Source organism: Guillardia theta, assembly GCF_000315625.1.
Source record: "Guillardia theta CCMP2712 unplaced genomic scaffold GUITHscaffold_84, whole genome shotgun sequence".
In the NCBI taxonomy this organism is placed as follows: domain Eukaryota; class Cryptophyceae; order Pyrenomonadales; family Geminigeraceae; genus Guillardia; species Guillardia theta.
The window spans coordinates 86,157-107,790 of NW_005434590.1; the positions used below are offsets into that span (position 1 = coordinate 86,157).

The following is a 21,634-nucleotide window of genomic DNA, read 5'->3' on the forward strand; positions in this document are numbered from 1 at the left end:
GATGATGATGATGAGATGATGATGATGATGATGATGATGATGAGGTTCAACAAGAATTCGTTCATCATCTCACCTCCAGCAAACTCTGAGCGCCCCGTATCAGATGTGAAACGTTACTCTCATGCAGTAGAAGCGAAGACGAAAGGTAGCCGGCCCGCATGACGAAGGAGGAGGAGGAGGAGGGAGAGACGCTGAAGGAGAGAGATTGGAGAAAGGCAAGAGACGCTGACTTGCACTCTTCTCTCCATTCCTGCGAGTGAGCCGAGCCAGCGTAGATGAGGGAGGTGGAAGATATCCAGGCTCGAGCGAAAGAAACTCCGCGAGGGAGGAGAGAGCGCAGGGTACTTGCAAAGTGAAGGAGATGACGGTTGTTGAACTTGGGGCCTGTGAACATTTGAGGATGGAGAGAGAGAAGGAGGAGGTGAGGGGAAGGCAAGAGGAGGAGGAGGAGGAGGAGGAGGAGGAGGAGGAGGAGGAGGAGGAGGAGAAGGAGGAGGAGGAGAAGGAGGAGGAGGAGGAGGAGGAGGAGGAGGAGCTCCTGCCCCGGCAGCCCGGCAGCCAGCAGCATCCACTCCAGGTCCTTCCTTCCCAGCTGCTCTTCCAGCAGGCAGATCTCAACCCCTCGGTTCCTCATGGCTCTAGAGATCTCCCCTCGATGCGCGTCCATGCTCAAGAACAGTCGGAAGTTGGGGTGTGGACGGACTATCCGCACCTCCCCGTCCACCAGCCCTCGCTCGTTGAGGAGGAGGACGCCCTGGGGCTCGAGGAGGGGGTTCAGACGGTCCAGCACGTTTGCGTTGCAGAGGTTCACGTTGTCCAGCAGCAGCCACTCCCCTCGCTCCATCGCCTTCACTAGGATCCCGTCGATCCACTCGAACCCTGCTGAGAAGGAGGCGGAGGAGTTCTTGTGCTGCCGGAGCCCGGCGAGGTTGTGCTGGAGGAGGAGGAGCTGGTCCTTCATGGGAGGGAGGAGGGTTTCGTCCTCCTTCATCAGCGCCTCCACGCTCCTCCTGCCTGCCGTGAGAACTTCTGACAGCATGTGGAACTCCTCCTCGCTGAACCCTGCCTGCTCCCTGGTGCTCGAGCTGCTGGCCCCGTCGAGCTTCGGGTTGCAGGAGGAGGCGAACGGGCTGCCGTTGAGCTGCGTCCTCCTCAGCGAGGAGAGGAGGGCGTTCAAACCCTCCATGTGCTCGAGCGCAGTAGCCTCGCTGCTCCTGTGGACGAGGATGTAGCGGAAGAGGTCGTCGGTCCAGGCGTGGAGGGAGGAGAGGAAGGTTCTCCTCCTCTTGTGCTGCTCTAGCTGCTCGAAGCATCCCAGCAGGTCCGTCGTGTCCGTATCGCTCGTCATCGCCATCTCCCTCAGCTTGTTCCCCGAGGAAGCGGCCAGCGAGCGCACAAGGCTTGTCTTGCCCGCAGCCGACGGGCCGATCACTATCCCCATCCATCCCATCTCAACGCACATCATCAGGCCCTCCAGCGCCTGGAGGTGGCCGGGGAGGAGGAGAGGAGGAGCGTCGTCGAGCAGGACGTCGGGCTTCTTGCTGCGGAGCATGCTGACCTTGCCGACCTGGAGGAGAGGAGCGGAGGCGCGGTGAGGGACGTGGAGGAGGGGAGAAGGAAGGTCGTCAAAGTGCCTCCTTGCGATGACCTGCAGTTGCTCCCTATCGCTGCTCGTGCGGAGGCGGAGGGAGAAGAGGAAGGGAACGAAGTCCTGCGGCCGGTATGCTCCCTCCTCCTGGTACTGCACCATCAGCTCGCACCATCGGAAGATATCGCGCAGGTTGAACTCCCAGGGCCTCCCGGAGGAGGCGAAGGTGGAGGAGGTGGCTACTTGGACCTCCGCGTTCATGGCGATCATACCGCGGAGGAGCGGCTCATCGATCTGCGGGAAGGAGGCCTGGGCGATGAAGAGCAGGTCGTCTGCCGTCAGCTCCTCCACCCTCACCGTCGTGAAGCGGTTCAGGAACGACTTTGGGAGCCCCTTTCTCCCTCCTCCCTGCTGCAGCGGGTTCTGAGCAGCGAAGATGCGGAAGGAGGGAGGGCAGAAGAAGGAGCGGCCGAGCTCGGGGAGGAAGACTTCTCCTCTGTGGTCCAGCACAGCGTTGAGCCCCTCCAGCACTGACTGTGAAGCAAGGTTCAGCTCGTCGAGTAGCACCCAGTCACCAGCCTTGAGCGCCTGCAGGAAAACACCGTCGCACCAGGCAAAGTGAGACGATTCTCCTCCTCCCTCTCCTGCTCCCTCTCCTCCTCCTCCGACGGGGAGGTCAGAACCCAGCAGGTCCATCATGTCCGTCTGGTCGGACAGGTTGATGCGCACGAGCTTGTGCCCCGAAACTGCTGCCAGCGCCTGCACAAGCGACGTCTTCCCCACCCCCGGGCTGCCCTCCAGCAGGATCGGCTTTCTCAGCTGCATCCCCCGCAGCACGCGCATCAGGTTCTGGCAAGTCGTCGGTGCCGTCATGGCGAAGGAGGAAGGAGACTCTGCGGGACCTCGCGGGATGAAGAAGGGCTGGATCCCGAACTTCTCCTGCGTGAGGACGACAGAGGCAGGAGGAGAGGAAAAGAAAGCAGAGGAGGAGAGCGACGCTTGTAGGACGGGAGAAGTGCTGCTGTCAGAGAGCATGGCGTGAAGGTACTGAAGACTCTCCTCCTTGAGGCTCCTCGCGCTCGCTTCTGAGGAGCCGTCTCCTATCCCGAGGCCGTCGAGGAGGACGAGGCAGGCGCCATGCAGGAAGCCCTCCTGCATGCTCAGCCCGTTATCCTTGGAGATATTCATGAACTCAACCCAGGCGAGGAGGTCGCGCAAGGACAGCATCCTCCTCAGGGTGACCTTGTTCTTGGAGGAGAACCACTGCCAGAACAGCAGGAGCTTTTCTCCATAGCCTGCTCTCTGAAGCTCCTCCCTCATCCTTAGCGACAGGATACACCGCAGGTCCTCCAGCTCGCTGATCGCGTCGACCCAGATCTCGGTGAAGCGGTTGCGGAGGGCAGGCGAGAGCTCCTTCTTCCCGAAGTCTCCTCCAGGGTTCATCGTGGCGAACACCAGGAAGTCTCTATGGGCCTCTATCACCTCCCCTCCCTTCTCTGCCAGCGTGATGGTCCTGCCAGGCTCCAGCACGGAGTTGAGACGCTCGAGCACGGAGTCGTCAGTCAGGGAGATCTCGTCGATGAGCAGGAGATGACCCTCCCTCATCGCCGTCACCAGCGGCCCGTCGTACCAGAGGAACAGGGCTCGGCACTTGGGAACCTCCTCCTCTACCTCGTGTGCGAGGGAGGAGAGGGAGGGAGGGAAAGAAACATTCTTCTCCTCCTCCTTCATCTTCCTCCTCGTCTGCTCGAACACTGAGATCAGGTCCATGACGTCGCTCCCTTCGATCGACCGTGCCAGCACCTCGCCTTGCATCTCCTTCTCCTTCCATGCCTTGGGCAGCAGCGCTGACAACAACGTCGCTCCTCCCTTCTCTTCCTCTCCCTCCTCGCCCTCGCCTTCCTTCTCCCTCCCGTCCTCCTCCTTGCGCAGCGAGGCGACTAGCTCGCGGTAGAAGCGGACGAGGAGGGAGCGGAAGTGCGCGACTGACGACTCCTTTCCTCGGATCGGCCGGAAGCCTCCGATGAGGTCAGAGGCTTCTGTGCTCTGGTGGCAGTTGAGGATGTGAAGCTTGGAAGAGAGCGCGGCTGCAAACGCCTGGCACACGGACGTCTTGCCTGTCCCGGTCTCACCGACCAGCAGGATCGGCTCTCTGAATCTCATGCACCTTGCCATCAACCGCAGCATCCTCTTGGCGTTCCTTGTCTTGACGAGGCCGGAGAACAGCTGGTCGTGGATGAGATCATTCGACATGCTCATTCCCCTCTCCTCCATCATCGCCTTCAAATCGCCCTCCCATCCTGACTCATACAGCCTCTCCACGTTGATCTTCTGCTTCATCGTCTGCTCCACCACCTCCCTCACGCACTTCTTGTCCTCTTCCTTCCTCTGTCCCTCCGCCAGCAGCATGTATCCTTCTTGTGCCAGCACATCGTAGTTGTCGTTGTCCGCCAGCACCATCCGATCGGCCCACTTGAACAGATCGCGGGGGGTGACGAAGGCAAGGCCGCCAGCAAACACGTTACTCCTCTGCCTCCTCCTGTGGAGCTCCTTCATCACCTCAACGATCTTCTGCGCGCGCGACTTGGCTATCTTGCACCTTTTTTCCATCATTTCCACCAGCTCCGCATGCGGGATCTCGTCCACGTGAACCTCTAGGAACCTGTTCCTGAACGCGCGCGAGAGCATCTTTCTCCCCCCGTACACTCCTCCTGCCGGGTTCTGCGTGGCGAACAGCAGGAAGTTGGCATGCGGCTTCACGAGCTCCTGCGTCTCGGGGATCAGCAGCTCTCTATTATCGTCCAGCAGTCGGTTGAGCATCTCCAGTACTTCAGTGGGTGCCAAGTTCAGCTCGTCGAGCACCAGCCAGTGTCCTCTCCTCAAGGCCTGCACCAGCGGCCCCTCCTGGAACACCAGCTTCCCCTCCTCGTCCGTCGTGTATCCCCCCACGTACTCCTGCACGTCAGTGTGTGCGTGGTTGTTGATCCTCACAAACTTGTGTCCGGCAGAGGCGGCGAGGAACTCGATCATGCTTGTCTTCCCTGCCGACGTCGGCCCTTGGAGCAGGATGGGATAGCGGTACGGGGCAGCGGCTCGCGCGATGTTCCTGACGTTGAGCTGGCAGGAGGGAGTGAGAATGAAGGTTGGGATGGGGAGCTGACCGAAGTGAGGGCCCTTCTTGATCCAGAAGCCCGCGAGCACCTGCTGGTTGATGGTGCAGCTCCCGATGCAGGTGTAACCGTCGTCGTTGCTCAGAGAGGAGGAGGAGGAGGAGGCCTTGGCTCCTGCCTTGCAGAGGTGCTTGACGATACAAGTCTCCATGAGCTGCTGGCAGGAGGGATGCAGCTGTGTTGAGAACACCATACATGCTCCCTCGAAGAGGCTTCGGTCGAGCGAGTAGCCCTGGGCTTGCATGAACTTGACGTAGTTGAGGGTGCGGGAGAGGCTGCGCAAGTTGAAGTGAACCGGCTGGTTGGCTCCGTCGTAGATCTCATTGCTCTTGGCCATGGCGCGAGCGTTGAGGTAGAAGTTGACGACTGAGTTGACATGGGCAACAGAGACAGTCTTACCAAGGTAAGTCTGCACAACCTCCCTCAGCTCGGCCTCGTTCTCGATCTCATCGACGAAGATCTCGGTGAATCTCGCCTTCATCGTCATCGGCAGGTCCTTCTTCCCTACATCCGTCGGCGGGTTCATGCACGCAAACAGCCTGAAGTTTGGATGTCTCTTGACCTCCTCTACCTCTCCCTTCTCTGTCAGCGATAACGATCCCTGCTCTCCCTCCAGCAGCCCGCTCAGCCTCTCTAGAGTCTCAGCAGGAGCAAGGTTCACCTGAAAGAAGGGAGTGAGGGTGGGAGAAGCGGGGAAGGGATCGAGGCAGAGGGAAGGGAGGGAGGGAGGAGAGAGATAGGGAGAGGAGAGAGAGAAGGAGGAGAGAGAGAAGAAGGGAGGGAGGGAAGAGAGGGAGGGAAGAGGGGGAGGGAGGGAGGGAGGGAGGGAGGGAGGGAGGGAGGGAAAGGCATGGCACGAGGGGGAGGAGAGGAGGGGAAGGGAGGTATACCTCATCCAGTAACAACCAGAAACCTTCTTTCAGCGCTTTCACAAGTATCCCGTCAACAAACGTGAAGGCAAACTTGCCCTGCGTGCTCTCTACCTTCCTCTCAAACTCTGCGACGCTCTCCGCAAACACATCCCACCGCCTCCTCATTCTCTTGCTCAGAGTCTTGGACGGCTTGCTCTCGTCCTCTTCAGCCCTGCGCTTCCCCTTCCCCTTCCCCTCTCCTCCCTCTTCCATGTCATCCTCCGAGCTCTCACCCTTCAAATTCACCACCAGTTGCGTCGCTTGCTTCAGCAGCTTGACCATCCCCTTCCAGTTCTTCGCCTCGAACCTGTTCTTACACGCCTGCAGGAACGACGAGTTCTTCGACTTGCTCGTCACCCTTGGGAGCAACTCTAGCAGCTCGTCCAGCAGGCTTTGAGCAAGGCACCTCACGTCGATCGGTTTGAACCCCCCCAGCAAGTCGCCAGAGTCTGTCTGCTGGGAAAGATTCACCACCGCCAGCTTCGTTCCCACCTGAGACGCCACGTACTGTACGATAGTTGTCTTGCCTGTGCCAGTCTCTCCCGTCAGCAGCACGGGCTCGTTGTGGTACACACAAGCTGCAATCGCCTCCATGGCCTGCAGCGTCCGCCGAGTCCTGCAGAAGTTCTCGCGGTCGAGCTCGATGCTCCGGATTCTGAAGGCATGTTAGCAGAAGAGAAGGAAAGGAAGGGTGAAGGAGAGCGGGAGGGAGGGAGGGAGGGAGGGAGGGAGGAGGGGAGGCAAGGGAGGGATATGGGCAGGGAGGGAGGGAGGGAGAGGTGCAGGGAGGGAGAGAGGTACGTTGTAGCATCTCACCTTGTACTGAGGAAGTTGCTGTCGACGTCCAAGAAGACTCTTCCCACCTGGAGATGATCCTTCTGGATGTTCACCTCAGGCAGAGACTTCTCAAGCATGAACTCGACTTTCTGCTCATGCAGGTGGAGGATCAATCCGAGACGTTTGGCGATCGTGACCCGATCGGCCTCGCTGTTGATCATGTTGCAGAAACAATCCACCGCCTCCTTCAGCACCAGCTCCCGCTGCCTCTCCGTCATGAAACCGCTCGAGTTCGAGCTCCCCCTGATCGAGCTGACGCATCTCCGGCAGAACTTCAGCAGGTCCCTCACCGTCAGCTGACGGCGAACTCTCACCCCGTCAATGACCGTCTCGGCTCGTGCTGACGTCATCAGCCGATGCACCTCCACGATCGGCTCGACCAGTCCCGCGTCCAGCAGGGAGGGGAACAGGACTCCAACGACTTCCCTGACCTCCTCATCCTTCCATGCCTCGACAAACACTTGAGTCGTCAGAGACTGGATCATCTGAACAGCCGCCGACTCCTTCCTCGCAAGCTTTCCCACCGTCCTCGTCCCAAAGAGCCGAAACCCGGCATGCGCCACTATGCTGCTGTCCCTAGCAGGCAGGTAGAGCCTGTTGGACTCGAGGAGGGGGATGATCGCAGCGAGCACATCGAACGGAGCCAAGTCAATGTCCTCGATCACAATCCACCTCCCCTGCTGTACCGCCTGCGTGAGTGCTCCCTCCTTCCACACAAACTCCCCAGGCGTGTCTGTACACACGTACGACCCCAGGAGTGTCTTCGAGTCCATCTGATCATCGAGGTGGATGCGGATCAGCCCGTCCATTGCGTTCAGCAGACAGGCAGCATGATCTATCAGGCTCGACTTCCCCGACGCCGGCGGGCCCTCTACCAAGATCGGGTCTTCTCTACAGAGGGCCGTTCCTAAGCTGAACAAGCTGCGCCTGACTGTCGGGGTGAGCACAAACTTGCTGGCCTTGCTGGGGGGGGCGCTGCTCCTGCCGTCTGACGAGCTCCTCTTCCAGCTGAGGTGATCCTCTGGCAGTCTTGGCAGCGTCACCCCGCAGAAATCCACCTCCATCCTCGCCTTCTGCTCCTCGACGTCGTCAAGCTTCACCCTCGTCTCCACGGAAACCGCCTCAAGGTCCTCGAGGTTGGGGGAGAAGAAAGGCAGCTCCTGCGCAGACAGGTAGTCTTCAAGGATCTCCTTCACCAGTTCTAATCAAACACGTGTAAGCAAAGTTGCACATAACCAAGGCATTCACACCGAAGTTGGCTGAGGTCAAGGACGAGTTGTCAAAGAGAGCTTTCCTGTCCTCTTCTGTCAGCCTGAGGATCTTGCTGAGGATTCGCGCTGTAAAGCAATCAGCGCAGGAGGAAAGATCTTCGAGCGTCAGACCTGCAAAGAATCGCTGACGAGAAGAAGAAGATTTCTGAGCAGAGGGCAACTTAGCAGGGACATGAGTCAAACTCATCACTACCAAGCACTTCAGCAGAGGCGTCCACTCCCACATGTGCGCTAGCTCCTTGGTAGCTCCCTGAAGGTCTAGCGGTCAGACGAGTCATGAGAAAGAGTCAGAATTCACTTCAATCAGCCTCAAGACTGTCTTGAGAACGTTAAGTTTGGTGTAGTTGTACTTATCCTCGTCGTCTTCAGGAGCATTCTTGAACAGAGCTGTTATTCCAGAGGAAGACAACGTGACATGTCAAACCTCGACTAGCGCGATCAGTGATCGTGAAGTTCTAAACGTTCGCAACAGCGTGTCTAACGTGCTTGGATAGAACGGGAGGATCCTACGGAGAAGGTGAAATTAGAAGACGGGCAAACAAGATGAAGTCAGATGAACAACAACGTGAAAGCACATGAACAAGAGGACAAAGTCGCAAGAACAACAAGTTGTTTGATGGTGCAGTTACCTGCTTGCAGCCTGACAGGAGTAGAAGAAAGAAGAGTCCGCCAAGACCGATTTCGACATCATGGTGCGCATCACCGTGGGAAGCATCGAGCCACACGAGTGGGCGACCTGGGTAAGGGTGATGACCATTGCAGCCACAAGCTTGTGATGACGGACCTCTACTGGATCATTCGATGGTTCTAACATGCGATCCACGTACGAGTCGATATTGCTCTGCCTCGTACATGGTGGATCCGACCCTTGCGGTAGCTCGATGTCCATGGTTTCAACCATGGACCTGTGAAGCGAGTAGCCATCAGGCTCGATCAAAGATGTGCATGATCATGTGCATGCAAGACTCTTCATCTGGCAAAGGTGCTGCACTGCATCGAACCTGCTCTAGATGATTTTTTCTACCCTGCAAATCTTCGGACAGTCGAAATTCCCAAACCCAATCCAGGCTGGGACTGCCTCTCCTCTCCTTGGCCCTACCTCTTCGTCCTCTTTCTGTCCCTTTCCTCTTCTCCCTTCTCCCTCCTTCCTTCTCCTCCTCCACTCCATCTTCCGCCCCGCCCCCACCGACCCGCCTCTTGCCATGGCACGTGAAGTTCGTGACCCCATCCCCCCTCATCCCTCAGACATCCCATATCCCCCCTCATCCCCGCTCAAATATTACCCCCACCCCTTCTTTTCCCTGAATTATCACCCCTACTACTTCACCGCACAGTGCGCCTCCCCCTCCCGCTCTCTCGCTCGCGAACCTTCGCATTCGCATCCCCCCTCCTCCTCCCCCCATCCGCTTCTTCCTTGCTTCACGGTTACCTGCTCCCCTCTCTCCACTGTTCTCCCTCTCCCCCTCTTCCCTCTCTCCTCTCCTCTCCTCCCATCTCCTCCCCTCGCCTCTCGCTCCCCTGATTCATTCGACATTCGAGTACCTCTTCCCTCCACTACACGCACAGCAACACGATCCACCAAGTTTCCTGTAAGACCTGGGTATCCTTGAATCTCCTGCTTTCAGCTTCCAGACATGCTGCCAAGACGGCGGATTGCGAGGTGATCTGCATGGGCGACAATCGGCTCAACGTCGTTGAAAACATCGAGATCTCCTCTTCCCAGAAGTCCCCTGCATAGCTTACTTGCAATCCACAATATTCGCAATGGCACCGACATGGCAGATGAGGAGATCGACAGCAAGACAGCATGGCAGCCCTGGGAGGAGCTGTATCATGATCATAGCGCAGATGTTTGTGATTGCGATGAGGTCGGAGGGAGGGGGAGCGAGGTGCTGTTATCTGTGAAGGGGGTTGGTTTGAGAGATGACGCAGAGAGGGAGCGATAGGATGGAGCCACAGGCGTCTCCTGCTTCGAGGTGGGAGTGACTACTATGATGAGGATGTCGTCTACAACGGGGGATCAGGCAGAGGTTGTTTCTTCCTTGTGTTCCCTCATCGTCATTGTGAGAGGATGGTATAGGGAGATCGTACCCTTCCTCCGACCGACCGCCTTGGCAGGTGACTTGGCTGTCACTTCCTTGTATGCTCTCCTGCTCCGTGCTCTCCTGCTCCCTTGCTCCCTGGTTCCAACCTCCGCCGCTCCCCCCGCACTCCTACTCTGCTCCTTGACCGGCTTGTCGGCTTCTTCCTAACCGCCTTATGGCAGTCGAACTATCGGTCGAGCGCGCGGGGTCGCGGAGACTACATGCAGCGAAGGCCACGAGGGTCCTTCCATGGGCAGTATCGGAGGCCGGGAAGGCGCTTCCGTCCTTTCTATGGGCGGAGCAGGGGAGCGCTGGCAGGCCGACGACTTTGCCTCCTAAGTCTGTTCTTGACAAGCATCGGAGGAGTTTGGAGGTGAGGAGAGGGGGGGGGAGGAGGGAGGCGTCTTCGTTACCGATCGTTAAGGTGCCTCCACCGGACCTGAGGTACCCGGGATACTACTACGATGCAGAGGCAGAAGAGATTTGCGACAAGCTGACCACCGTGATGGAGGAGGAGGAGGAGGAGGAGGAGGTGTCTCGGAAGCGAATGATCAGCCCGAGCTCTCCGCCAATGCGCAAGCGCAGCATGCGAGAGTCTGCGGAGGAGATCTGTTTCGACGAGCCCGAGGAGGAGAGCTCTGGGTTTCAGGCTGAACTGGAAGAATTCGAGGAGAGTGTGCCTGGGGAGACCTGGCCGAGCTACGAGCTGGCTTGGAAGCCTCTAGACCCAGATACCGTGCTTGAAATCGACGAGGAGGAAGCGAGAACAAGGTTTTCTCCTCTCTTACCTCCCGCCTCCTCACCCCATGCAGAGAGTACGAGGCCCTCCAGGAACAGTTCATCCGGCAGCACAGGTGAGCAGCAACGTTCTCTTCCTCCAACTCTGACGTCTCTTCCAGGAATATCCTTCTCACCTTCACGCCAGAGCAGAACAAAACTCTCCATGAGGCCATGGTGGCTCAGGTCGGTTGTGCCTTCCTGTCCTGACTTGTAAGGAGCAAGTTGCACAGGGACGGGAGCCGCCGAATCTTCCTGTGGCGACTCAAAGCCGTGAGCTTGCTTGCTGGCCGACTGTGTTTGTCTGACTGTAGTGGAGCAGCTGCCATCGAAGTCGAGAACAAGACCGAACATGTGCTACCTGTCCTTATGACCTGCCTGTTTGATTTGACGGCAGGACAACTCAACTTACGTGAACTTCGCGTCGAAGGGGAAAGTCTTCGACAGCCTGAACGAACTGGAGGTGGAGGAGGCGGAGGAGTGGTGGGGGACCCTGACTGGCTACCTTCAGTCGCTGGTGGGGAGGCAAGCTGCTGCGTACTGGGAGGTGAAGGACAGTGTAGGGGAGAGCAGGTCCTGATGTGGAGGACAGAGACACAAATGGGACGATTACCTCCCTTCCTCTCCCCGCGAGGACCCTGGGACGATTCCTCCTCAGGAATTTTGAAATGCTCCATGGCGTTGGCTGACACTGCGGTAACAGAACAGGACCAAGGCTATGAACGACTCCATTGCTATGACGTACTGGCAGGTGTGTGAAAGGAGGAGGGGGAAGGGGAGGAGGAGTAGGAGGGGCAGCAGGAGGGGGAGGGGGAGGAGTAGGCCGAGGAGGAAGAAGTCGCAGAGGCAGAGGGGAAGAGGAAGAGGAGCGGGGTGGAGTGGGGTGGAAGGAGGAGGAGGATGAGGAGGAGCGGGGAGAGGGCGAGAAAGGGAGGATCAAAGGAGTGATGAGAACCCTCTTTTCTTGCTCAACCTGTAGATGGCCTTCTTCCTTGACAACTTCTCCACCTTCATCTCCAACTACTCCTTCATCGATGAGCTCAATCTCACCATCGATGAGGACAAGGAGATTGTGGATGAGGCAAGGTACCTCTTGCAGCTGCTCCCTTGCTCTCCTCCTCATGCGCTCCCCCAGGAGGTCGGCAGAGTTCATGATGGAGATGTTGACGGCGACAGATGTCTTGTTCCAGCATGCGGAGGGCAAGAATATCATGCCAAACACGTCCATGGGGCAACGAACAACGTTGAGCACGCGCAAGGGGCCTCGTCCGCGGAAAGATCCTGAGGACCGATGGAAGGGCAAGTGGCGGAACCCTTCTCCTCCTCCCGTGCTCCACCCTGGCACTCCATCCTTCAAGTATCCTCCCAGCCCCAGCACACCCTCGTTCGGAGGGAGGTTTGCTGCTGACGCCGCTCAGTTTGAAAGTTGGAGGAGCTCGATTCCAGGCTCCCAGGCGGCTCCTTTCTACCACCAGCCCTCCAACCTTCACTTGGTCGCCCTGGCACAACGACTCGGCATCCAGGTCCCTGCCCGCGCCGCCTCCCCACCGCCCCCGCCAACCATCATTCCCCTCTCTCTCTCTTCCCCCTTCCGTTCCCTTCCCGTCCTCCACTCTGTGCTCTTACCTCTGAACTCCTTTTCTCCTGTCTTCCTCTCACACCACTCGTCCTCTCTTCCTCTTCCTCCTCCTCCTCCTCTTCCTCCTCCTCCTCCTCCTCCTCCTCCTCCTCCTCTGCATTTAACCCATAGAGCAGCTCAAGTACACGGAGCCCCCGGAGAGCTCTCTGCCCAAGAAGCCATGGAGGCTCTACGAATTTTCCGTCCGCTCCCTGCCAAGAAAGTCGCTCGTTCCTCACGCGACGTTCAGGCCGGGAACTGCGTGCGCATCATCGATGTCTCATCAAACTCTTACTACCTCATCGGTTGCCCTCCGTCTCCTCGGCCCTCCTCTTACCCGCACTCAGGGCGGGAAGGAGCCGTTCGACAGATCTTGGGGGCTCGATCGGTCATCCTGGACCATCACACCATCTCAGGTACTTCGAGGGGCTCTTAGTCCAGCTGGCACCCACCAGTCACGGCAGGGCAGCACGCGGTGATCCAGTACCGCTCCAACATCAAGAGATCGGAGCACATGACGATCCTGAGGTGTGACGTGGCGGGTCGGACGGTCGTGACGTGGACATGTCAGGGACGAGATGCAGCAGGACGACAAGATCGGTGAGTCACAGCTGGGAAGCTGCTGGGGGCTGATGCGGGTGCGCAGAGGATGGAGATCCCTACTTCATCGACCTGGTGAGTGAGGAGACGAGGCTCTAGAGCTCAAGCACGACACCAGGGGTCGACCAACGGGAGCTTTCTCAACGGCATGCCAACAGAGGTGACGAGCTGAAGGTCAAGGGGTAAGGCTGACATCAACACCTCAGCCCATGGTCTTCTACCGCCTCAAGAACGCCGACACCCTTCGGTTTGCCCTCTGTGAAAGGTACAGAGCTCTTGCTGTCAGGCTGCCGTCTGACTTGACGTGCAGCGAGTTCGTCCTCTTGTTCGGAGACAATTCAATCGCTCCCACCTACAGATGAAGAAGCTGGTCACGTGCTCTAGTCACGTGCTCTAGTCACTTGCTCTCCTCCTGCGGGTCCTGGGAGATCGCAGCTGCTTCCTCCTGCAACAAGAATGTCAAGGTTCAACACAGCCCGCTGTCGCACTCGCCCACCTCCTCCATCTTCTTCTTCCTCTCCGCTCGCTCCTTCGCTCGTCGCTCCCTCTTCCTCTCCCTCCGCTGCGCTGCGGGGTCATCCTCACTCGCATCGTGCCCGTCCTCATCGTCGTTGCCGTTCTCCGTCGGGTACTCGGGGGGGTAGAAGAAGATCTCGGGGTCCTCCTCCTCGTGGAAGGTGATCCCTGCTGAGAGGACGGTAGTAGGTCGGACGCAGTAGGGGCTGCCCTTGAGACAGGACCGGGCCGGTTTCCCGTCGATGAGCAAGGGAGGAGGGTAGTACACGGCCGTGTATCCCATCTTCGCTCCTGGAAGCTTCCGACGAAAGTTGCGACTCTTCCTGAAGACTTCTACCTCATGCTTCTTGCCCTTGCCCTTGCCCTTGCCCTTGCCCTTGCCCTTGCCTTTGTCCTTGTCCTTGTCCTTGGACGAATCGCTCGTGCCCTCTTCGTTTTTCTCTTCGTTCGCCTCCTGCTCATCCTGCTCGTCCTCCTCTTCGTCCTCCTCCTCCTCCTCCTCCTCCTCCTCCTCCTCCTCCTCCTCGTCTGGGCTCTTTTCTCCCTCCTTCTGCTGCGAGGGTGACTTGTTGCCCTCGCTTTCATCTCGCGATCCTTTCGACGCTCCCAGCTGAGACGAGTCTCGTCGCTGCTGCCCGTGCAGCATGTCGACGGCTTTCACCATGCTCCCCAGGTACCACACGTCCACGGCGTTTCGCTTTCCCACCTCCTGCTGCTTGCTGTCCTTGGGCATGTACGACCCCATCACGAAGTCGCTCGCCGGCGTTGCCTTCGCGTCGGGGCCCCATGACAGGAGTCGCAAGTCGCCATGCGAGAAGTGAAGGCCCCGCACGGGCCCGGCGTAGGCCGTCCAGCAAGCGATCTGCTGCCCGGTCATGGTGTTGGCTACTCGGATGCGACCGTCTCCGGTACCCCAGGCGAGGAAAGCGCCATCGCTAGAGACGGCGATGCAGTGCAGGTAGTTGCCTAGCCCCAGGTCGCAGCGCAGATTCTTGCTATGGCTGCCCCGGTGCTTGTTGCAGTGCTTGCACTTTCCTCTCAGTATCGTTCTCCCCAGCAGCTTCAGCTGCCCGACAGGGGAGTAGTAGTTGAAGTCCGTGGGCTCGCTAGCTGGCCATGAAGCTGGGTTCCTCCTGTACCGGACTATTCCCTTGTCCCGCTGCTCCTCGGACACAAAGTTGATCTTGAGCTGGATCTCACCCTTGGCCTCCTGCTGGTCCATGGTGCGCAGCTTGAACCAGTCGTTGATGTAGGAGGAGGCGACCAGCTCCGACATGGGGAACGTCACCTGCCCGATGAAGTCCTCCTCCTTGGTCAGACTCCAGTCGTACACGGCGATCTTGAGCTCCCTCGCGCTGTCTTCGACGCTGCAAGAGCATGAGAACGCGGCAAGGGCAGGGCCTCTTCTTACTTGTAAACAAACTCTTCGTGCCATGTCGGGTTGAGCGTGTTCTTGATCACCTTGGTCTTGTGGCGCACGCCCTTGCCGCACGTGACGGCACAGAAGGGGTCGGAGAGGCCGAAGGTGTCCATGCGAGGCAGATTCCTCGCGTTCTCGATCATTACCTGACAGGTAGTGAGAGAGAGAGAGAAGAAGCAACACCGAGGTTGAAGCACACGTGCAAGAAAGAACATGTATCAACATCGTCACAACACGTCCAAGAAAGAGCTTCCGTCATCATCAACATGCGGAGTCAAACAACTTGCAACACCATCATCACAGCACGTTGAGCGCATGTAGCAGCAGAGGTGGAATGAGTCACCGTCAGCTCTCCTATGCACTTGATCTGACGGAACGTGAACCGCAGGGCGATCGAAGACTTGCCCACGTTTCCCTCGTCATCGTGCAAGTCGTACTCTCTGTCAGTAATCCCCTCATCGGCATACACCAGCTCCTCCAGGGGGATCGACAGGTCCCCCAGGAAGCGATGCTGCTCATCCTTGTCCCAGTCGTACACCTGGATGTTCACCCGCTCGTCCAGGTTCCACACGTTCATGTTGAACTCTTCGTACCACTGCGGCGATCGCCCTCCCTTGAACTTCGTCTGCTCCTGCTGGCCCTTTCCCAGCTCCACCTTGACAAACCGCTGGTTGCTCATGGTCCCGCTCAGCAGATCTCCTCGAGGAAGGTCGAACGCCTCTGCCACAAACACTCGCAGGTACCCCAGCAGACCCGTGTCCTGCGTCCACAGCAGCAGGTTCTCGTCGAACCCGCAGGTGAAGAGCCGGTTGTTGGGGAGGGAGCATCCCCCCGAGACTGTGTGCGAGTGAGCTCGGAGCGTCTGCATGGAAGCGCCTGTCCTGGTGTCCCACACCATCACCGTCTGGTCGTCGCTGCCGCTGATCAGCCGCTTGTTGTCTCGGGTGAAGTGAATCCACCGGACCCACGAGCTGTGTCCGACCAGATGCTTCCCTCCGGGCGCAAAGAGCACAGGAGAGCTCGTCACTCTCCTGATGCAGATCACCATGTCTGAGCCCCCCGACGCCACTTGCTCCCCGTCAGGAGAGCAGGCGACCGCTCTGACGTAGCCCGTGTGCAGGAGGGTGTCGGAGCACAGGAGCTCGAGGGTGTCGGGGGACCACAAGGAGATGGAGTGGTTGGCAGACCCGGTCACGATCCCCTTGCTCTCTGGCAGCCACTCCAAGCAGAGGGCCATGTGGTCGTGCGCCATTGCCATCGCCAGCTGCTTCGCCTTGGGCTTGGAGAGGTCGAAGAGCCGCAGGTCGCCGTCCGTGCTCGTCACTGCGACCTTGGTCCCGCTGGGATCGAACCTGGCGCAGGTGACGATGACTCGGTGCTTGTGGACGGTGAGAGCTAGCGGGCGCATCAGCACGCGGCGTACGAGGTTGCTGCTCATGCCTTCGGCCTCGTTTCTGTGCATCACGTACTCAAACATCATCTTCCCGTACTGACCGAAGTCCTGCCACACGAAATCCTGACTGGTGCTGGCAGTCCGTTCTATACTCTCTTCCTCCGCCCCCGAGCTCGCTCGCTTGATCGCCTCGGGCACAAGCTGGTCGATTCCCTTCCTCCGCACGTTCGAGCCAACGCTCTCGACCACGACGGGCTCCTTGAGATGAGCGTCGAGCATCTGCTTGAAGTCAAGCTTGGAAATGCCCAGCACGTAGTAGCCTGTCACCGATCAAGCGCGTCAGCAGGGCTTTCAGTCGAGCCAGCAAGCACTCACAGAAATTCTCAAAGTCGATCTCCCCGGTCCCGTGCTTGTCAGCGAGGGAGAACATGTGTTCCACCTCCTCCTGCGTCATCTTCTGCCCCATCGTCTTCATGATCCCCGTCAGCTCCGAGGTGTCGATGGTCCCACTCCCATCCTCGTCGAAGGTGTGGAAGGTCGTGACTGCCTCCTGCAGCCTCGCCCGGCGCTCCTGCAGCTCGATGCTCTCCAAGTCAGCTTCCTGGACGCCCTCGAAGCCCATCAGCAGCAGAAACTTTTCCATGCTGATGTCCTTCCCGCTCCCAACCACAACGTCCATGATCGTGGAGAGCCGCTCAGGCAGGAAGTTGATGGTGTTGTGTTGCAAGAAGTTGGTAAGTTTCTGGCAATCAAGAAAACCGGCCTTATCCACATCGAGCAGAGCAAACATCCTCTTTGCGCGGAGCAGCCGGTGCTTGGTGTCGTTCTTGCGAGTGATGATGGCCATGACATCGATGAACTCGGTTCGCGTCAGCTCGTGGTACACCGGCTTCTTCAGCGCTATCCCTGTGCCGACCCAATCGTCCGGCTCCCTCCCTTGTGTCTGACACACCTGATGGATCACGCTCTGAAGATGCTCCAGTTCGATCCTTATTCCCAGCCGGATCAACACTTCTCCGAGCCCCCCTGACACACTCACTTTGGCAGCATCGTGCGAGATGGTTTCAAACAGAGCTCCGTACTCCTTGTCCTTGATCCTTTTGTCGTCGTCTTCGAGCTTCTCGTAGATCTGTTGCAGCAGGCCCTTGAGCTCTTCCTCCTCTTCACAGAAGTCTACTCTTCGGCTTGACTGCCTGCGCATGAAAGGAGCAGGAACGGAGCCCACGAGCCGAGACACTGAGCCTCGATGAGAGGACAAACGGCGGGAAATAGGAAGCACATCGAGAGCAATGTGCTCAGACTGCTGCGTGAGATCAGTCCTCGACGAGCGAGATCGCTGAAACAGAAACTGCGGGATGAAGGAAGGAGATCGCTGCAGAGGCTCGAACGCGAAGGAGCCCCGTTGGAGCAAGGGAGCCCGAGCAGGCGGCGCCTCCTGCGGAGGTTTCTCGGGAAGGGAAACATCGGGGTGGGCAGGGAGGGGAGGAGCATCAGCTTCGCTGGTGAGAGAAGTTGAGGGGGTTTGCTCTGGCAACGTCGCCGAGACTGATTCTGTTGGACGGTCATCAGCTACATCGTGATCAGGGCTCGTGGAGTCAGCCGCTAGAGCTGTAGCGATCACATCTTGATCATCCGTAGAGGGTGAACTTTCATTTAGCGGCGGGTCTGCTGTGGATGGATGTTGATCAAGGGATGCTGAGGCCGAGGTCAGAGGAGGGAGGGGAGGGGGGGAGGCGATTCTTGTCATGTCATACTGTCAGATTGCCTTTCATGCCCTAATCGGATGCAGAAGCAGTTGAAGGCAGGGCGAGGGGAGAGGAGTTGACAAGTGGGAGGCAAGGCAAGTGAGGAGGGGATGTGTCAGGTGGGAGGAGAAGGAGAAGGAGAACTCGGAAGGAGAAGGAGAAGGAGAAGGAGAAGGAGAAGGAGAAGGAGAACTCGGAAGGAGAAGGAGAAGGAGAAGGAGAAGGAGAACTTCGGAAGGAGAACTCGGAAGGAGAAGGAGAAGGAGTAGGCGTAGGAGGATGAGCAGGTACAAGAGGAGCAGGCGGGCAGCAGCACAAGACGGGAGCACAGCAGGACAAGCAGGACAAGTTCACAAGGAGGGCCGGGCCCAGGGCAGTTAACTCTGGTGACCTGGGGTCAAAGCCCCATGGTACTACTCCACTATGACCTCACTATAACCATAGGTCATAGCGGGGACATTCGCACCCTACCCCCCACCCTCTCAGTCTATATCAACCGGGCCCCGCTGAACGATCACTCCAAGTTCAGTACCGGAGGCTCGCACGAGTGCCTGTCCGGATCACCGATTCCGCCGGGCCGGGCCGCGCCCCGGGGCCCACTGCTGCTCGGACCGGGCCGCCCCGGCGGCCTAACCGAGTCACCGTGTGCCACTGGCTGAGTGCATGATGACCGTACGGAGTCGCATGCGGCCGCTGAGTGCCAGCCGTGCCAGTCATATAGCGCCGAGTTAACACATGATGACCATCGAACGAAGAGGAGGCCTTCCTAGCCGTCTTGCTAAGGGGGTGCTCGGTCTTAATGCCTTTTATATTTGATCAAAAAATCTATTCATTCCTCTTTATTTTCCTTACCAAATCGCCGCATTGCAATTCATTGATTGTCACGGCAGTGAGCATTAGAACTTGAAGGTCGGAGATACTGCTCCATTTCTCAGTTGGAGATCTATACACTTCACTTGATGAACTGATCAGTGGTCTTTGCTTCGGTCCGAAGTATCAGGGCCCGGGCCGCGCCGCCGCTGGCCCTGGGGGGGGGGAGTCCGATTAGCGGCGCCGGCGGGACTCCGGGATCAGCCTGAGAAGCCTGACCGTATGACTCTGAGCACCCGGCGTGCCACCGTGGGTGACGAGCCCCGAAGATGATGATTGCAGCGGCGCGGCACGCGCCGCACTGAATCACTCCGAGCCTGTTTCGGCCCGGCCCGGCCCCGATCCGTACTGCCTAGTTCGGCAGCCGCGGGCCCGGCCCGCCCTGGGGCCCGCCTGTCTGAGTGTTCTGCGGAAGAGGGCGATGACTTTGTGGCTCTTGGGGAGCGGGAGTAGGAATGGTAGGGGGAAGGAAAGGAGAGTTTGCTGGACAAGGAGGAGCGAAGAGGGAGGAGTGATGCGCTAGGAGAGCAGGACAGAGAAAAATGGAGGATACAGGTAGTTGAGATTGATGAACGACACATGAGCGAAGGATTGAAAGAGGAATTGGATGATTTAAGTTCTATGTGAGGGTGACCATGCCGAGAAAAACTGAGGTATTCCATGGAGAACCTGCAATGGATAGCTGGTAGAGATGTTTGAGATGAGATCAGCAGGGATGCGAGAGTGAGAAGTTGAGATTATGACTTGAAAGGTGTGATTTGAAAACCCCATGACATGCCAGAAATGGATGTGTTCTGTGTCTTTCATCTTAAGCTTTGTATTCTAAGATGTAAAATTACTTGCAGGATGAGGCCAAGGAGCTACAATATGTTGATGGGAGGAGGAGTTGCTGCTGGGTAAGAAATCTCGCTAATGCGGTGCTCTCGTCATATTCCCTTCCAGGGCGCTGTTCCTTGTGCTGGTCACCGTGAGGTTGTCCACGAGCAGAGAGCGCGAGGTGAAGACCCTGACTGTTTGGAGGACTTGACGGCTGACTTGAGCACGCAGCAGCTAGCGGCAAAGGGAACTTTTTCAGGGCTGGACTTCATCGTGGGACAGGTACGGATGGGATTGGATCGGTTCAGCTCAGGAGACTTCTGCAGCCCTATCCCTACATCCAGTCTCCGTACGCTGATGTCTACAGGTAAGAGGAGGAGAATGATGTTGATTGATGATCTACGGCTCAAGGGTATGACAGGCCTCAAGGGTACATGCAGCCAGCGCAGTATCCACTGTATCCCTATGAATCAGGGTCATCCTATCAAGACATCAAGGTTGCAGACGTCCTTGCTCTTTCTTCGCCCCTTAAGATTGAGCAGCCGATGTATGAATGGTACGGGCAAGCAAACGTGCGAAGAGGTCCCATGAAGCTTGCTCCGCGGTCCTTCTGATCCTCCTTTGTTAGGGAGGGGACCTAGTTTACAGCTCAAAGACAGAAAGCGACTGAGGGCACAGAGTTTGCGGCTGACGAGCTCGACACCTGGGAAAGCTCTATATGCGGGGTTGCACGAGAGCTGGGAGACTGTTGGACACTCCAACAACTACATGGGAATGACAGAGCCCATTAGGGAGAACAACCCCCTTGGACAGGTGCTCCTCCTCCTCGCTTGAGCGAGCGTCCTGATTGACTCTTGCCCAGCATGTCGTTGGCGCTAGCGATCGGGTTGTGCCCTACTCCGACGTTGAGTCCGCATCGCAGAACGATGTGGTGGACCCTGCGCTGAGGTACATGTGGAGGGCGTTCAGGTGACGTGCTGCTCCTGGTCGCAGCTGCCGTCCTCGTGATCCCTTGCCCAGTGGCCAACGGAATCCGGAGTATCCTTCCCCCATGATCGGACGCTCGATGGACGCGCAGGGTAAGATTGCGACTCGCATGGCTGGTGCTGACTTGTGTCAGTTCGCTGCGACCAAGAAGCCTCGTCGGATCCGCACCTTTGTGATGGAGCTGCCTTCTCCTTCAACCCTGTCTCATCGCTCCACACCGACACTCGAGCGCTGGAGGCTGAACGGAAGGCGGAGGAACAAGACAAGAGAGTCCCCACGATCGGGCGTAAGGGAGATCTCATTGTTCCGTGCAACGATCCCGCTGGCTGTGGGGATGACGCCGATTGGCATCGGTTTGCTCCCAAGAAGACATCAGCTCCTTCAGGTCTGTTCCTGCCCCTTGGCTGCGTCGCTCTCCCTTCGCTCCCCTCCCTTTGCTCTTGTCCCATCCTCCTCTTGCTTGTTGCTCCTCTGCTCGATCTTGTCGTATCCTTACTTGCTCTACCGCAGGGCCTTCAGAACCAGATCCTGCATGGCTCAAGGACCTTCGGAATGTATCGGGGTACAGCGGGCCCTGAGAGGGGAACATGTAGATTAAGTTCACCTTGTATGATAACGAGGCTTGTCAAGACAGAAGTCGAGGAGATGTCAGGGCTCTAGCTAAGACCTCCCTCGTCCCTCCCTCAGGCTCCATCCTCCCCCCGTCCCCTCCTCTCACCCTCGCACCCTCCGTCTCTCCCTCCCTCCCTGCTTGTAGCTGAGGGACGCGGGTGAAGGAGAGTCCGCATCCCATGCTTGGTAGAACAATGTGAAAGGCAATCACTTCTGCCCGAGTCCTACTCTATTCATTGTTGAAGATACTTTTTCTGCCTTTCAGATCAGACTATCAGTCTGGTTGAGGCAGACTTGAAAAATGGCCCGAGCCGTTGACCCATAGGGCCTGTCTGTTTCAGGAGAGAGACTCAACAGAGCAGGATAAAGGAGCAGGAGCAGGAGCAGGAGCAGGAGCAGGAGCAGGAGCAGGAGCAGGA

At 58.1% G+C, this 21,634-nt stretch overlaps 6 protein-coding genes across 6 annotated transcripts; 2 read left to right on the plus strand and 4 right to left on the minus strand.

Moving 5' to 3' along the window:
• Positions 1-598: 598 nt before the first annotated feature.
• Positions 599-7,315, minus strand: GUITHDRAFT_77201 (hypothetical protein; the record flags this gene model as incomplete). Its single annotated transcript, XM_005825348.1, has 9 exons — positions 599-997; positions 1,223-3,238; positions 3,575-3,842; positions 3,894-4,408; positions 4,481-5,419; positions 5,649-5,810; positions 5,919-6,315; positions 6,486-6,703; positions 6,764-7,315. Coding segments are annotated over 9 exons (5,466 nt in total), but the record flags the coding sequence as incomplete, so codon positions are not given.
• Positions 7,316-10,036: 2,721 nt separating this feature from the next.
• On the plus strand, positions 10,037-13,218 carry GUITHDRAFT_115396 (hypothetical protein; the record flags this gene model as incomplete). The annotated part of the gene is made up of 19 exons (XM_005825349.1): positions 10,037-10,234; positions 10,286-10,632; positions 10,674-10,715; positions 10,761-10,824; positions 10,872-10,911; positions 10,961-10,992; positions 11,036-11,185; positions 11,342-11,389; positions 11,618-11,724; positions 11,774-12,161; positions 12,394-12,459; positions 12,507-12,561; positions 12,604-12,672; positions 12,721-12,784; positions 12,828-12,856; positions 12,903-12,931; positions 12,975-13,016; positions 13,063-13,121; positions 13,167-13,218. The coding sequence occupies 19 exons, from the start codon at positions 10,037-10,039 to the stop codon at positions 13,216-13,218; spliced, it is 1,881 nt and encodes a 626-aa protein (XP_005825406.1).
• Positions 13,219-14,528: 1,310 nt separating this feature from the next.
• Positions 14,529-15,007, minus strand: GUITHDRAFT_77168 (hypothetical protein; the record flags this gene model as incomplete). The annotated part of the gene is made up of 2 exons (XM_005825350.1): positions 14,529-14,739; positions 14,784-15,007. Coding segments are annotated over 2 exons (435 nt in total), but the record flags the coding sequence as incomplete, so codon positions are not given.
• Positions 15,008-15,627: 620 nt separating this feature from the next.
• Positions 15,628-16,029, minus strand: GUITHDRAFT_77179 (hypothetical protein; the record flags this gene model as incomplete). Its single annotated transcript, XM_005825351.1, has 1 exon — positions 15,628-16,029. A coding segment is annotated over one exon (402 nt), but the record flags the coding sequence as incomplete, so codon positions are not given.
• Positions 16,030-16,543: 514 nt separating this feature from the next.
• On the minus strand, positions 16,544-17,005 carry GUITHDRAFT_46325 (hypothetical protein; the record flags this gene model as incomplete). Its single annotated transcript, XM_005825352.1, has 1 exon — positions 16,544-17,005. A coding segment is annotated over one exon (462 nt), but the record flags the coding sequence as incomplete, so codon positions are not given.
• A 2,430-nt stretch (positions 17,006-19,435) lies between these two features.
• Positions 19,436-21,248, plus strand: GUITHDRAFT_165204 (hypothetical protein; the record flags this gene model as incomplete). The annotated part of the gene is made up of 10 exons (XM_005825353.1): positions 19,436-19,453; positions 19,646-19,696; positions 19,848-19,898; positions 19,925-19,983; positions 20,038-20,198; positions 20,245-20,429; positions 20,479-20,585; positions 20,637-20,695; positions 20,737-20,988; positions 21,114-21,248. The coding sequence occupies 10 exons, from the start codon at positions 19,436-19,438 to the stop codon at positions 21,179-21,181; spliced, it is 1,011 nt and encodes a 336-aa protein (XP_005825410.1). The 3' UTR covers positions 21,182-21,248.
• Positions 21,249-21,634: the final 386 nt, after the last annotated feature.